We start from the raw sequence: 16,585 nt of genomic DNA on the forward strand, positions 1-16,585 counted from the left end.
ATCATCTATTCCAACTTCCCTGCCATGGGCTGGGACATACATTTGCATATGGAAATAAACATATCTGCATATGAATATGAATTTATGGATGTGACAGAAATATGAAAATACAAGTGATATAGTAATAAATAATAATTCTTTCTAGTAAAAAGGTCAGTGCTTAAAGGAAATTAAATTTTTCATTACATCTAGAAAAGAATGTTTGGAGTACTAATTTCTGTGGTCCTACAGTATCAATGATAGACTTGGTTGATTTTGGATAATCCTGGTACACATAGTTTGTAACTGCCTCATCTTCAAAAGCTTTTGGCCAACAAGAGTGAATGATAATGATTTCTATTTTATTTTGACATGAAAACAGATTTAGAAGCTTCGTTTAGCTGAAAACTATGCTAAGTGATCTCATAGATATGCTGTAGATCACAAGTCACAATCTTATTCATGCAGATGCACATTATTTTTTTACCAGGTGAATCCTTCTCTATTCTATTTGGAGTTTTTAAATCTTCATGCTTTGCCACGAATATCTATCTGGATTAACGAAACTATAAATAAGTATGGTTTTGGCTTATTCATAATTTCTCCATTTGAATTTTGTCAGCGTTTTTGCTGTCTGTCTCTGGAAATTTTTGGTGAAAAAGGTCATACCCTCTCTTGTTTTATCTGTAACTTTTGTTTATCACAGCCTCCATTCCCTGCTCATTTAACACCCCATATATTTTGTGGGTAAAAATTAAGAAAGATAGTTGAATTTGCTCTAATGTGACCTTTCTGTTTATCAGAGAGTGCTTGAGTCATTACAGAGAGCCTGATGACTCAGACGTATTTGTTATAGTTTTTAAAATAATCTGCTCACCTCTGGCAGACAGTGAAGCATCATATTGTAAGTGATGGAGTCATAAGGGTAGACAAGTAGGGAAAAAACCCAAATTATTCTGATTTCATTGCAGAGGATGGTCAGTATTGTTTGAAAAAAGAGCTATGTCTGTCCTGAATGATTTTCCCAGGTTTATATGTGAAGTTACAGAAGAAATGTATGCACACAAACCCCACTATTTTTTATTCTCTTTTCATGGACCAGGATGGATAGGAAAAATAAACTATGAACAACTCTGGAAAAAAATCCTTAAATTTTCTATAGGATCCTAGGTGGTACACTTGTTCTTCTTCAGGAAGGAAATTTCTGTTTCTGTGCTATTGCTAAGGCAATATAGTTTTGTGATAGGAAATACTGTTTTGTGATAGGGGAAAGAATCTTGAAAATGCTGTTATGCTCATACTCGGCCTATTCCTAGAAAATTTCACGTTTTGAAATCTTTTTGACAGTTTCATTAAAGAGAAAAAGGTAGTCCACGGTTATTGATCTTTTTTTAATGAAATGGTAAAAGAGGTTGCAAAAGGATAGAAGAAAATTGAAGTGTATGACATATTATATCAAAGATTATTTGGGTGATGGAGAGAGTTGTACAATTAGTGTTACTGAGCTTTCAAATAGATTAGAAGCTCATATGTTTTCCAGACTTAATCTATCAAAGTGTCATAGAAAATAATGGGTTATCTAGTTTCCCCAAAGAGTGCATCAAAAGTAGAATGTGTTATTGGAAGAGAAGTATCAATAAGTAGGTGTTGGTCAATGCAAAAGGAGATTTGACTCATTCAAATGATGTTCATCACATGTCCCATGATATTTCAAAGAACCACGACCATGCGTTGACATAACCTATATAAATGCAGACCTCTGAGAAGCCAATCTACATTCCAAATTGGTGTTTTCCAGTATTATTTATAAAGAGAAAAGGATAGCTACTACAAAGTTCATACCTTCACCTCATATCATAATGCAACTACATTTTCACCCCTTTTCATTGTTTATTCCCTTCTATATACCTGCCTGATTTTAAAGATGATTTATCAAAGATCCCTTGTTTGTATCATATGACATAGACAGATGCATGTACTTGTGAAATTGTGGTTTTTTTTTTACATTTGACTCATCTTTGTTAGAATATTTACAGATTCTCACCAAGAAAACTGGTATTTTTTTTTTAGTAATAAAAAATGCCCAATTTTCTTATCTTTCCATGATGCAGAACACAACACTGCTCCATGAATTCATGGAACTCATTGCTTTTATGTTAACTCCCTGTGGGAAAGGGCAACAGAAGTGGGTTCAAGAAAATTTATAGATGGTTCTGTAGTCTCAAAGTGCAATCACTACTGAGGAAATAAACATTTAGCTGCTCTGTAAAGGCCTAATGTTCATTGTATGGATGAAAGGTTTTGTGCAGTACTTCATGGCCTTGTGCTGATACCTACAGAGCATTAGGGGGAATTTGAACATTCTGGAGATTCCTGGCTGCAAGCCTAGATTTGATGTCATTACAGGTCTTTATTTTGCTTCTTTTATGTCTGTCTATTTGTTTCTTCATATTGGATCATAACCATGTGGCAGTGGGAACATTTTATAATGTCTCAGTCAGTTTAGTCATCTGGGCAAAATCAGTATGAATTAAAATGTTCAACTCAGTTAGGAATACAGAAACCCATCCAAATAGATATTGTTTACGGTTTTGTTTTTGTTGTTTGTTGTTGTTATTGTTATTTTTTTAAAAAAATAGCATGTTCAGTTGGTAAAGATAAAACATTAATTACCAGAGTTGTCACCATTTATATATATATTGTGGGACAGATCAGAAAAAGCAAAATCATCTCCAGCTGCATCATAGTGCAAGGTCTATTACTGTCATAATAATCTGTCATAATAATCTCTTTAATCTGAAGAGATACAGTGGACAAGTTCTCATGTGGAAGATTTTCCAGGAGGAGCCAAGTTCTCTTTCAAAATATATGATGGAGATATAGTACATGGTAACCACCCATAGAAGGCCCAAATCAACCCATGGTGTTGTTAGAGGTCTCAAATTTGCTGAGTTTCATGTACAATGTGAGATCCAGTGTTATCCAGCCACTGGTGTTAGCCAAAAACTCCATAGCATGTTTTGTATGGATTCTGCAGAACAGATTTTCCTTGAGCTGAAAGTGTTTTATAAATACTTACAGCTTTTGATTACTTCAGGATGTTTTTGAAAGGTTAATGTATACAAAGGAAAGAAATGCTAAAATGCCATTGGTACTGTCTGCACAGGAAAAATAGAGGACAGATGGATATGCATCAAAAAATAGATAAAAAGTTGACATACAATTTCATAGTGAAGAAATTATTAAAAATATTTGAATAAGACTGAAAGAATTAAAATAAGGGCTATAATCAAAGAATAATTTACTAATGAAAACAAATATAAAAAATGAGAATAGAGTATTAAAAAATTAAATATTAAACAAACTTACATCAAAGTATTTTTAAATTATTTACTTCCATAGAACACCAAATATTAAGAGCAGTTTTAAGAGATGTTTATTTTAGAATTATTTTTTTTCTATATAAAGTAATATAAATTTGTTAATTAGAAATGTAGAGAATAATTTTTTTTTTAATAAAGAGTTTTCATCTGTGCTAGAAATTGGACTGGGCAACAGCAATCATATGACCTTTGTAACATAGATAAAAAGTAAGTTACTGCAGTTATTTTCTGCACTGAGGTGGACAGTGACAGGAAAGGGCAAGGATTTCAATCAAGATATTTTCCAAACAAGAACTACAGCCATGGCTGTGGATGCCTCTGCAAGTAGGCTACATTCACTACCTTCATTGAAAGAGATACTTTCTCAGTCAGTTCACTCTGGATAATACCAAGACTGTTTATAAAAAAAAACCTGATAAATATTGGCCTTTGAGGATTTTTTTTTAAGCCTAGGGTCTACTTTTAAGAAATGCTTTTCTTTGTATGTCTTATACATTCAATATTAAAGGAATCATGCAAAGTATTTGAATACATTAATAGTCAACCAAGTAGATGTCCAAAATAATTTCTGCACAGCAAATGACCAAATGGCACATGGTACTTGGCTGAATGTTTTGTTATATATTGTTTAGGAAGAGGTAGTGAAAGTTCACAATATCGTGTACTTTTTACATATTTCCCTTGTAATACACATGATAATTTATGAACATACAACATATGACAACAAAAATAAGTATCACAAATACATTAAAGGCATGTTTTGAGGCATGTTTTGGTAGGCATGGTGGTATTCCATCAAAGGTTGGACTTAGATGATTTTAGATCTTACAGATCTTTTCCAACCTTAATATTCCTATGATTCTACAGTTCTAAGAAAATTAATAGTTTTATATTCTTTTTATGTTTATGACGTTAGACAAAATAACTCTGCTTTAAGTAGCTGAGCAATGAATACTCTTTCAAATAGAAAAAATATAGCACAAAGGAGTGATTTGAAGAATCTAGTTTAAAAATGAATCAGTGATCTTCAAAGTGTGAAGGCCCCAGAATTCTTGTCTTCAAATGTTTAGTATTTATATATTGGGAACAAAATGAAAAATTTCTCAGATCTGATACTGATCATGAAACAGTTTTGAATATGAAAAAGACCTCTGAATGGGGAGCAACGCTTTTGCCCTTTCTTAAAAGTATTACCACAGAGGCAGGAGATTGGCTGAAGAGCTCAGGCATTCCCTGCAGAATTCCAGCACAGGTCAGCCCTGCTGCTCCCTCTGCCAGTGCTTGGGCACTGGCACCCTGAAAAAATGACCAAAGTACTCATTAGAGTAAGAGTAAAACAAGGAAAATTAGAGACAAAGGAAGAAATCAAAAGACAAAATGAAGGAGGAGTAACTCTGTGTCCTGGATCTATCACTGTGCAGGACTAGAAGTGGGAATACTTGACTGCAGCTTATTGAAATCACTATAAAAATTCAGGATAGGTTTCAGAGGGATTGCCAGTGTTTTGGCTAATTGACTGTACTTCAGAAAATGATGTTGAGGGTAAAGGAGGTATTTTTGCTCCAGCTTCAGTCACTGTTCCTCTTGGTACATCCTGTTGTTCTGGCGGTCCATAAACCAGATTTCAGATAAGCAAGACTGCACATTGCAATTTTGTTGTATATGTGGTCCATGAAGGAGATCTGTACAGCTGTTTACAAATTAGGGAGGAGAACTAGAGGTTTCTCCTGTGATGAGAGTCAGAGTGCATAAGAAATGCCGTAACCCTTTTTTTCTGAAAAATAAATGGATTATTTTCATATTTTCCCTGATCTTTGAAGTCTAATTTCTGGGTTGCTTTAGCTTTTTTAATTTTTTTTCTTTTTTTTTTTTTTTTAAAACATAGCTATAGATTTCAGCATGAACAATGAAAAGCAGTTTTGACATATCTCAAATGACTGAAAGAGACTATTCAGGGCAATAGTTAGGACTCAGAATAAGATACCAAGAAGACAGGTTTTAACATAAGGCCATTTTGGACCCTGAATAAATTACTTGACATCACTTTATTGTGTCAGTAATACAGAAAAGGAGATAAGAACAGACACTAGGAAAAAAATGCTTAGCATACCCCTTAGCAAAGATTTCCTACATAGAATCGCTACATAATATTTTCTCTTGAAAATGTATTTACACCAGTGAACCTCAGCTTAGCTGAAGACAGATACTTTAAACCAATCTCAGTTTAGCACTTCCCATATTCAACAATGGGAAACATTTGCTAGTTTTTCACTTGCTCCTATGCTGAATAACAGTAGTTAATAGTTTTGTTCATAGTGTTAGTTAGCCATAAAATTTTGTTAAGGAAAAGAATTAAGTTCATAACAAACAACAGTTTTAATTTGTCCACAGGAATTCTCCAGTGTCTGATTAGATACCAACAGTAAATAGTTGGTATTTATATAATTGTTTTTAATAACTGGCATCAAAGAAGTAAATTCCTTGCTTGAGAAAGTAAGGAAGAAACAGAACATGTATTTGGCGATGTTTTTGCATATCTTTGTTTTGAATCCAATTATTTGGTCTCATTTCCAGTGAGGATATCAGCAGGAGGTTCAGGATCTCAACATAGGAAGTGCTGATATTTTTCTGAGTGGTGTTTAATGCTCTGACTTCTCACTGTGGCTCTCAGACAACCTTTACACCCTGTTCTAATTGGGTAACCATGCTGTTGTCCCAAACACATAAGCAAAGATGAAATGTTTCTATAAGTTCAAATAAGTGATGCATTGTACATCCATCTGTTAATGAATGGATAAAAGTCCTTTGCAATTTTAAAGGAGCTTTGTTTGTTCTTAATGTGAACCAGCTTCATAATGAGCTGAGCTCTGTGTGTATAAATAGTCCATTTAGTTAATTGTTTCCTACAATGAGATAGATTGGTAGCATCTATTTAATGTCTGATTCTGGTCTCAATAGAGCCAATTGTTTTCTACAATGGGATTAAGTAGGAACTGAAGTAATCCTAGTCTATAAATTTCATTGCGAATTCTATATTGAGAAAAAAAGCAAAACAGAAAAGAAAAATAAATTCATATTTATTTTTCTCATAGGTGAATTGTGCTGATAATTTTCCTGCCCTTAATCCCCTGAACTGTAACTTGAATTTTCTGCTCCATTAATTTTTTTTTCCCAGAAAGTTGCTCAAAAAAATTTTCCCTCCTAATTTGTGCAGTAATTTCCTTTGGCTTAAATGCTATAGACTCCAAATTCAGAATGTTGAAAATGGATGTTACTAAAGAAATATTTATTTGGAATTCCCCAAATGAGTAGACACAAAGGCTTTAATTCCACATGTCATAGGGCTGTTATTACCAACATTGAGATTCCGTGATGAAATTCACAACCTGATAAAGTAGATGTGGAAAAGTGCCTTTTGAGATTAGATCAAGACTTTTAAAAGGATATTCCAAATTTATCTTGGTTTAGATACAATAACTATACCTTTCATTTCCCAAATTCAGTTTCCTAATACCCTGTAAAGGTGTATAGTAGGGGAACTTTATTGTGTCCTTGATCACAGTCTTGAAATAGGCTTTGTCCTTTGGTTGGCTTCTCTGTATAGAACCAGAACTCTTCTTCCTTTTCTCTAAGAGAAGAATTTAAAGTTGTAACATATCTTAGTATAGTATTTTCCACTGGTTATTTTATTTATTTTTTTTTTCTGCAATACTTAGATGAAAAAAGTAGAAGGATGCTCATTTGTCTGAGTGTGTCAGTTTGTTGCTGCTGTTTTGCTTAGCTCCTGGGTATGTTTAATCTTCCATTGACAGAGGCTTGCTTTTGCACATGATCAGAGTATGCTTATGGGAGAACACAAGACCCAGTATGATACCTTGATGTATTTTGTCAATAATATTAAGCTACAGTATTGGTTGAAATTTAGTATTTGATTTGATTGATATTTATTTAGGGCAGAAGTATTATGCTTATTTGGCGTTTTCTTTTTTCAAATTAAATAGGCCAAACAGTTATCCCGTGGAATCTAGAAATAGTAAAACTTCTTTCCCTATCATCTGTAGCTATTAAATTTTGCATCTCACTCTATCCTATTAGGGGAATACTCTTAACAGCACCAGATATATACACTTAGACATCAAGTCAGGCAGAAATTCACAGAGATTTTTGCTGTATAGTGCAAGGATATTTCAAATATTACTGGAGGTTCACACACATTTTTATAGTCATAGTCAAAATAATATAATTTACAGTAGCATTTTGGCCTTGTTTTGCACCTCTCTGTCTGCCTTAAATCTTTACCTGCCTTTATTTCCAAGTAGTTAAAAAAGGTACCAGTTCAAAGATTTCTGGTTTTTTTCTTTCTTTCTAGCTTGTTGTAGGTTTTTTAGAATGTCTATCACAGGGGGCAGTCTTTCTTTTTTTACTGAGTATCATTCAACCTTGAGTGAGAGTGTCACATGTCATTACAGAATTGTAGATAGAGTTCATTAGGTATAATATAAATGCCAGAGCTCTAGACATTTTGTAGCAAATTAATGTTTTAACATTGACAATGGTTGTTGGTCCAGCGACATAAGAGAAAATGAGGTGCTCTAGACAAGAAAGGTCCATTAATTTTGCACTAAAGGCTCTACTAGTTTGTATATTATGGGTAAACCAAAATACCTGGAGATTTTTTTTTAATTCTCATACAGATCAGTTGTGTCCCTTAAGGAATCTGAAATACATTTAAGTTGGTAATAAATACTGAAATGGAAATTCATTATTCATAGAAGTAAGTATTTAAACTTTCATAGAATGAAACATAAAGAACAATTTAACACAATCATCACTAAAAAGGTATATTCTAAGACTGGGAGGAGACTGTATCTACTAGCAAACTATGACAATTATGCATTACGAGCCAGATTTTTTTTCTCTAATACTCTCTTCCATTTAAAATTCTCTGAGCTAATAAAGAAGTTGTTTTATGAGGGAGCTATATGCTATGATCATACACAATATGCTATATTTTAGCCTCTTTAAATGCACTGGAAAAAAAAACATGAAACATTTACTGACAGTGCAGAATGATTTATGTATAACCTTTGTTTAGTTTGTTTTCAAACTCTTTTGTCCTTTTTTCTCAAAAATATCCCATCTTCTAAATAAAATGTCAAAACTTTCATTTTGAGCAACTGCTACTGCTTCTTCATTTGACTGTTACTCTTTATCCATCATACTGTTTCTGAAACATCTTACAGTTTCTTCTCACTCAATGACCATTTTCTGGGTTTTAGATATATTGCTCTATCTTAATTAGGTGTTGATTTTTGTTTGTATCAGCTTTGTTTTTTGAACTGGGAATAATTGCCCAGGCTTAATTCATTTGGTATGTCCATAGTCATAATATTTAATGATCCATTATTATGCTAGATCTCAGCTGCACAGGAGTGATCCATATTTTTGAAGCAATTGGGTATCTACAGATGCCAACAAAGAGGCATTTGCTAGCCTGCAAGGAAAGACACTAAAATCTATGCAATCAATGTATGCATTTGTCAGGCTTTGCATTGGAGTGTGTGTGACAAGTCATGTTCAACCTGTTTGCTGTAGTTAATGTGTTTTGGGGAAACAAAATAATAAAAAGCATATTTAAACAACACAGTGGGAAGGGCAAAGGGATTCTCAACAAACACCATTTCTCAAAAGAGACAAAACTGTGTTTATTCAACATAAACAAATATGCTGAGAAGTGTTTTGCCAGAGAAACTGTTTCAAGCTATTTGCTTAAAGTGTGAAAGAGCTTTATTAGAGTGAATATGCTTTGACTTGGACAATGCCTCTTTTGAATTTCAATAATAGCTAAACTCTTGTCAAAAAGTACTCTCAGTAAATGTACATGTTTATCAAAATGCAGATGATAAAATTGCTGGTAAATATAACTTTGTTTAAGATAAACTAATTACATTTACATATATATGCTGAAATGAGGCATTCTTTCTATAAGCAGAGCCTATCTCATCTGATATTTCAGAAAGATCCTTGGCATGCTTTACAGCTGCATGCTGCATTTCTTGAGTTCCAGAGTTTGAATTCTGTCAGTCTAAAACCATTGAGTCCAGCATGTTCATAGGAATGTCACCCAGGAAAATTAAATTTACATAAACAAATTATTCTATCATCCTCTGCCAACACCTACCTTCCCCAATCTTATAAATGGTCCAAACCTTCAGTTCTGAAGTCAGACATTTCCATTTGCTGATTCTCTGAAATGATATCTATTGACAAATCACATGCCAGCCTCTGTCTGTTTAAGTAAGACCATAAAACCACTAAAACTATAAATTTTGAAAATGTTAGTTTTGTGGAAACGTGTAGGATCCTTACTGATGAGCTATACCCCATTGTCCCTGGTTATTGCAAGGACAGGTACATATGCTGAAAATAGATGAAGAAAATAAGAAGTCTTTGAGATTCCATCAGCAGAAGAGAGAACACTGCATGTTATATTCAAAATTATGCTTCAGAATGGAATATTTCAACATTAAAGGCAATGACCCATATACATCTATGTATGCATATAAACAGATTTAAAAACAAATTCATGGGGATATGCAGAATGAAACAAACATTCCAGTTTTGCTATAATTGTATTATTGTTAGGATTTTAATAGTATAGCAGGAAAAATTATTGGTTTTCCTAAGGAATTTGAACAAATAATAGATAAGAATATTCTAACTATTATACTGCAAGTCAGCAATATGAAGTATGAAACACAGTTTGACATACAACTCAATACCAAATCTGCAAAATATAATTTTATTGGTCTTGTTATAATGCAGGCATACTCCAAAAATCACTAAGTCTGAAACATAACCCATTCTCTAGAAGATATTTGTTGACTTTATGATTTTACAGGTTTTGATGCACTGTGAAATCTGAGTTCATTACACAGAGGAAGAACTGCCATGTAAACTAAGACAGATTCTGGCAGAACATCACTTCCTTTATTGTTAAAGGGGGTTGTTTTACATAATAACTATGCTAGAAAATGTTCAAATGTGTGTAAGTTAAATACTTAACCTATCCTTCAACTTTAAATGAAACAGTTCTGAAGCAGTACAGTGATAATATCTTTATTGATACCGATTTAATGTGCCATGTTTTGGATTAGCTGGATTTAGCACCTATTATATATAAATATATATATATATGGCTGTAATATTAACCATTCTATTTAATGTCACTTGGAAAGACTGTTAAACTTCACTACAGTAAAATTGTCATCAAAGCATAGTTCCTGCTGGACTCATGTAGTAATGTTACACATATATCTATCAACCTTTCACTGTTAGCAGCCACTGCAAAAAATGACCTGCAAAATTAATTGGTCTTCAAAGTCTGTATGTAGTCCCATTTTGGGCATTCACAGAAGCATATGGTTCAGCCTAAAAGCACTTACAGTCAGACCAAAAATTTTAAATTTAGCCCCTTATAAGAATGAACTTGAGAGAGTTACATCATCTCATACAACACACTGTACGTTCTGCTGAGGGGTGGCTGCTCCCAACACCTGGTTCACGTGTGTAGCTTATCCCCACCTCAGCAAAAACCAGTTCTGAAACATTTGTAATGTGAGATAAATGCAAACACAATGTGCTTATCCACTCAGGAAAAGATCTGCTCTAAAAATGCTATGATAGGAGGTTCAGTATTTTCAAGACAGCAGCTGAATACATATAAATGTAGTAAGAAGTTTATGTTTGGTTTCCAGGATCAGTGGTTTTGGCGAGTCAGGAACAACAGGGTGATGGATGGATACCCCATGCAGATTACCTACTTCTGGAGGGGACTGCCTCCCAGCATTGATGCAGTTTATGAAAACAGTGAGGGGAACTTTGTCTTCTTTAAAGGTAAGAAAGAACAAAAGTAAGATTTTGTGTAACACTTTTGAGCGTGATGATTTCTTGAAAAACCTCTTGTTTATTTTTACTAATGATTTGTAAATCTTATTGCAAATTGGTAGCTAAATGATGAGTATATAAGTTAACATTTTCTTGTTTGGCAATTACATTTTAATTTGTGATTACATAATTACAAAATTAATTACATTAATTTATGATATCAAAATATAGGGTCATTTGTTCTTATATATTCAACCAAAATTTGAAAGTATAAATATAAGACATAGAAATGAAGTGATCTGTTATGAAATAATTTTTTAAATGTGTTTTAGGAAGACACAATGAACACATTTCCATTATTCATTTTTTTGTAGTTCTCTTTGCTCTTCCTTTTAACAAATGAATTTCTTAGATATTAAAATGGCACCTCTGCTATATATACCTCACTGTACTGCATTATATTTGTTTCATCTAAGACCTGTGATGTTAGGAGCTTCATGTGGGGAAAAATAATCTTTTTCATAGATGTGTATTTAGTGTTTTTAAAGGAGTATAAACTCCAGAAAATAGGTGATTTAGATCAAATTGTTGCGAACAATTCTTTTCAAATTTCACTCCAGACATCATCTCTTCTTCAAAATTAAAGTTTTTGAACATGTACCTTATTTAGATTTAATGATAAAGTTATATTATATGTTTAACAATGCATACTTAGTGACAAAATCTTCAAATTGCATAAAGTAAGTTTTATAAAATAGTCATTTGACAGAAGAAGAAGCTGAATAGAAAAGAAATATGTGAAAAATTATTCAGCTATTTAGTGTTGTGAGTGATTAATTTTTTTAACTCATTACAAAAAAATGTAGATTTTTTAATGTTGTTATATTGAAAAAGAAATTAATTCATTTTTAGAAGTGGAGTCATTAACGGGGAGTAAGAATATTGCATTCACTACAGAAGCAATCTTGGGAATGTTAAATAAAATATATTTCATAACATGCAGAACCACTTCATAATGGTACAATGAAGTTTATGTTTTACTAAAAGTGAAATTGTATTTTTGTGTGAATCATAAGGAAAATGATATTACATGTAGTGCAGTTTCTCTTTTGATACAGCAAATGCTTTACTTCTCTTGCCATAAAATAAACTTCAAGTCATTAACTCTGGAAAGTTTATATGGTTGGGAATCATGATCAAGGTACCTCCAAATCTCCATCCCACTGCTTGATTTTTAGGTCTGTAGGACATGGAAGGATAAAAATATTATTCTGTAGCTATTCCTTTGCACTACTTCTACAAAGAGCAAAGTAGCTATCCTGGCATTCCAGACTTCTGCCTTGATAATGCTGGGATCCATTATCTGAGCTCCAGACAGAAATGATCAAGCTTATTGTTATAGCTGCTTCTTTTCTTTTCCAATGACCTTGAAATATGTTTCATCATTATTTAACTCTTCACCCACTGCTGACTGGCTCCTGTTAGGTCTTAGAGGAATAGGCTGATCCTGTAGTTTATGGGTTAGGAGGGAAGGAGGAGGGAACTTCTTGAACAACAGAAGGAGGAGGGAACTTCTCCAATTTTTTTCTCTGGGAAATTAAATCAAGATTAATTAAAGCAAGCAGGAACAGCAGGATTGTGGTTTTAGAAGTCAGAATTGTGTTTTCCTTTCACATCATCCCCACCTTACACTATCTGATTTCAGACCAGTTAGTTTTGTGCCTTCTAGCTGATATCATATGATATTTGGATATTCTGCTGTAGGTTTTTTTTTTCCATATGACTTATTTTCAAAGTTCCTTCCATTATTTTTCCAATGACATTTGTATTATCCCCTTATTTGCCAAGGCTAAAGTCTTCGTATTTCCTTGTGCAATTTAAAAAAATATTTTTGCTTCTCTGCCATGTCTTCATGACTCTTAATATCTAACTATTGGTGGTTTTTTTCAGTGTAATTCAGTGTAATTCATGTTTTTCCACTGCTACAGAATCAAAAAATTCAGCTGTCTTCTGTGTGGGTATCCTTGAAAATTCCTGTTCCAAGGATCTCAACTGTCTTGTGGAACATGATTACAGAAACATATATAAATAGACTGTAGGTAAATGATCATTGTCTCATTTCTTCTATTCCATCACAAAATTTCCTGGGAAAAGGTTACATGTCTTCCTTCCAAAGGTGCTAGAAATTGACAAGCTGGTTGTTGCTAAGATGATGAGCAAGTAGAGTGCCTTATCCAAGTAGTGTGCTTTACCAGTCTAAAATTGGTCCAAACAAGTAAGTTCTAGAAGGAACTTTAAATCTGAAGTCTAGCATACGGATGTGTTAATGAAGCACATACCTAAGCCAAGGTCTACGTCTGTTATTCAGAGAATAAAATAGAAAAGATGGATTAAATGCCAGCAGAAAACTTGTACTGGTTTAATGTCACTATGCGCTCCTCTGACCCACATTCTAGTGCCACCTATTCCTGCCCTCTCTTTAGTGCTGACCCATAGTATACTCCAAATATATAGGCTACATATTAGCAAAAAAAAAAATGCTCACAGATGGAATGGATGGGCACTGGAATGGGCTGCCCAGGGAGGTGGTGTAGTCATTGTCCCTGGAGGTGTTTAATAAAAGACTGGATGTGGCCATGGTTTAGTTGATAAGGTAGTGTTAGGTCATAGGTTGAACTTGATGATCTCCAAAGTCTTTTACAACCTAGCTGATTCTGTGGCAAGTTCCTCATCCATCCCAGCAGAGCTCCATGCATGCCAGCAGGTCACTGACACAGACAGCAACACCCCCATGCTCTCTTCCCTGCCCATCCTTCGTAAAGAGCCAGTAGCCTTCCATTCTAACATTCCATTCATAGAAGCCATCCCACTATGTCTCTGTGATGCCAGTAAGATCACAGCCCTGCAGGTGTGCACAAATTTCCAAGCACATCCCTAACTCCTGTTGTTATTCTGGATAATGCATGCGTTTCCATAGAGGCATTTAATTTGCAGCACCCAATGAAACCAACTTACTGACTGGAGTGGCTGGAATTCCTTTGTGCTGTTTCAGGTGCTCTCCTGCTGACCTGTGGTCTCTGTCCAGGCTGTGGACATCTCTTGCTGGCACTGACATCAAACTGGTAGGAGTGGGATGGATTGAGGTTCTCCCTCCACCAGCAACTTTATTTAAAATCCCTCTTTACCAGCTTGGCAAGCCTATGACCAAGATGCTCTTCCTGTTCCCTGCCAGATGGACTCATCAGCCCTCAGTAGACCAGATTATACTCGTAAAGTACAGAGCAATCTGGTGGATAGCTGCTTATAAAAAACAGATGTTTGAATTCTTGTTATTATTCATTACCAGTGTCCATGCTGAATGATAATAAGATGGCATCAAAAAGATACCTTTTTTTTTTTCTTTTAATGAGAAAACATGAATAGTTAAATTCATTCTGTGTACCTTTGGGAATTTATATAGTGCTAAAAATGAAATTGTCAAGCCATCTGTGCTGTTGAATGTTATGGTAAACCAAATGTAGCAATAGAAAGGCTGCTGTAAAACTCATACTACCAGTGCCTCCATCATAACATTCTACTGCACTTACCCCATGGCCTGACAGTTTTATATTGAAAAATAGATTTACTATAGTGTCAGATCATGGAACAGAGAAATGACAGAAACTTGATGTGGGAAATAGAGAATGGGGAAAAAGGAACCATGAATAGTAATTTTAGGATTCTAGAAAAAGACTAGATACAGCCTTGAAAGACCAAAATTAAGAGCAATGTTGGCTGGAATAAACTAACATTTGGGATTAGATGCTAATTTTTTAAGTGATTTAAATTACATGTAATTGTTTAAAAATTTGGAAATTCATCTCACCACTCTAACACAGTCATGATATGCCACACACACTTCTTGCACTACACATACACCATAAGCGCAAATATTATGGACAAAAAACCCAGAAGCACAATTATTCAGAATTCAGATTCTATAAAGGAAGAACTAGTTGCTAAAAACTGGATATTTTTGGCACTAGTCAGTAGAAAGTTAAACAGTCTAAAGAATGTCTAGAAAATTGTAATTTTAAGTGAAGTATAGCAATACAGATGCCCTTTATTTCCAGTACTTTTTTTAGAATGTCAAAGATGGATTTTGAGAGACTTCAAATAATTCCATGGTTCATCCTTCTTAGCTGTTTCCCTACAGTGATGATATTTAACAAAGCATTATTTCAAGAAGTAAGACATTTTTGCTTTTTTATCACTTGCTTCACCCTCAGCTTCTGACCTTGCCAATCTGCTTCTTATTATATTAGACCTTACAAGAGGGAATAAAAGCAGAGAGATTAAACATTCTGAAATTTCAGACTTCATGAAACATGTGGTGCTTTATTCTCTGTGAAAATAACAAACCTACCGATGAGACCTTAAAAAAACAACTTTGCAAAATAAACACAGTGGTGGTTTCTGCCGAGGGCACAGGTTTTGATTCCAAAGAAGCATTAGTTATCTATAGGAAGAATAAAAATATTACTAATTTTGTTATATTTCTTTCCATTATGATCACAATTAATGAAGTTTTATTGACTATTAGTGGAAGTGGAATATGAGCTACATGAAAGCATACTGACTGTAGCATTAGTTTGTACTACATTTAAAGTTTTATAAATATGTTAGAAATAAAATTATCTCGTTCTCATCACAGTTGGGCATCTTTTGCCCTGGTTTTCAGCTTTAGCTTCTCCTAACATTGGGTTCTGATCAAATTCTGTTGATCAGATCAATTCTCTGATAAATAGACACCCACTTTCCTCCAGGTGAGAGACAGAAAAAAAAAAATCCAAAACAAGACCTCCTAAAACCTCCTAAAAACCAACCAAACAAAAAACTGAAGTGAAAGCTGTCAGCCAGATGGAACATTTGGATTTCTTGTATACAGTACTTCTCATTAACAATCAACACAGTTATAGCAGACTAAACATGTCTTCTAAAGCAAATGTTAAATAAAATTCCTGCTAGTTAGCATCAATAGGCTTTGCTTACATATGTTAGAGATCTCAATGTTTCCCTGTCTCTGCAGAATACAGATAAATTTACCTTTTCTGTCTTTTCTAAGAAAGAATTTGTTTCTTAGTAAGAAATTGTGTGAAGAATTCAGTTTCTTATGCCTGTTCCCACATCTACACTTTCCTTTTAGAATTTGTTTCTTAGTAAGAAATTATGTGAAGAATTCAGCTTCTTATGCCTGTTCCCACATCTACACTTTCCTTTTACTTCAGTATCTCTGAATATGCAAAAAAATGCGTGGCTCGGTGGTGCTGTTATTTACAATGGCTTGTGCATAACCA

At 33.9% G+C, this 16,585-nt stretch overlaps 1 protein-coding gene across 1 annotated transcript in view; it reads left to right on the forward strand.

Annotated features, from left to right (window-relative positions):
* Positions 1-16,585, forward strand: part of MMP16 (matrix metallopeptidase 16) — a 174,092-nt gene that overhangs the window by 134,647 nt on the left and 22,860 nt on the right. Inside the window, exon 7 of the mRNA XM_054636924.2 lies at positions 11,120-11,258. Within this exon, the coding sequence (XP_054492899.1) occupies positions 11,120-11,258 (139 nt within the window). The remainder of the gene's footprint in view (positions 1-11,119; positions 11,259-16,585) is intronic.

The sequence above is a fragment of the Agelaius phoeniceus genome, chromosome 1 (assembly GCF_051311805.1).
Source record: "Agelaius phoeniceus isolate bAgePho1 chromosome 1, bAgePho1.hap1, whole genome shotgun sequence".
NCBI lineage: Eukaryota > Metazoa > Chordata > Aves > Passeriformes > Icteridae > Agelaius > Agelaius phoeniceus.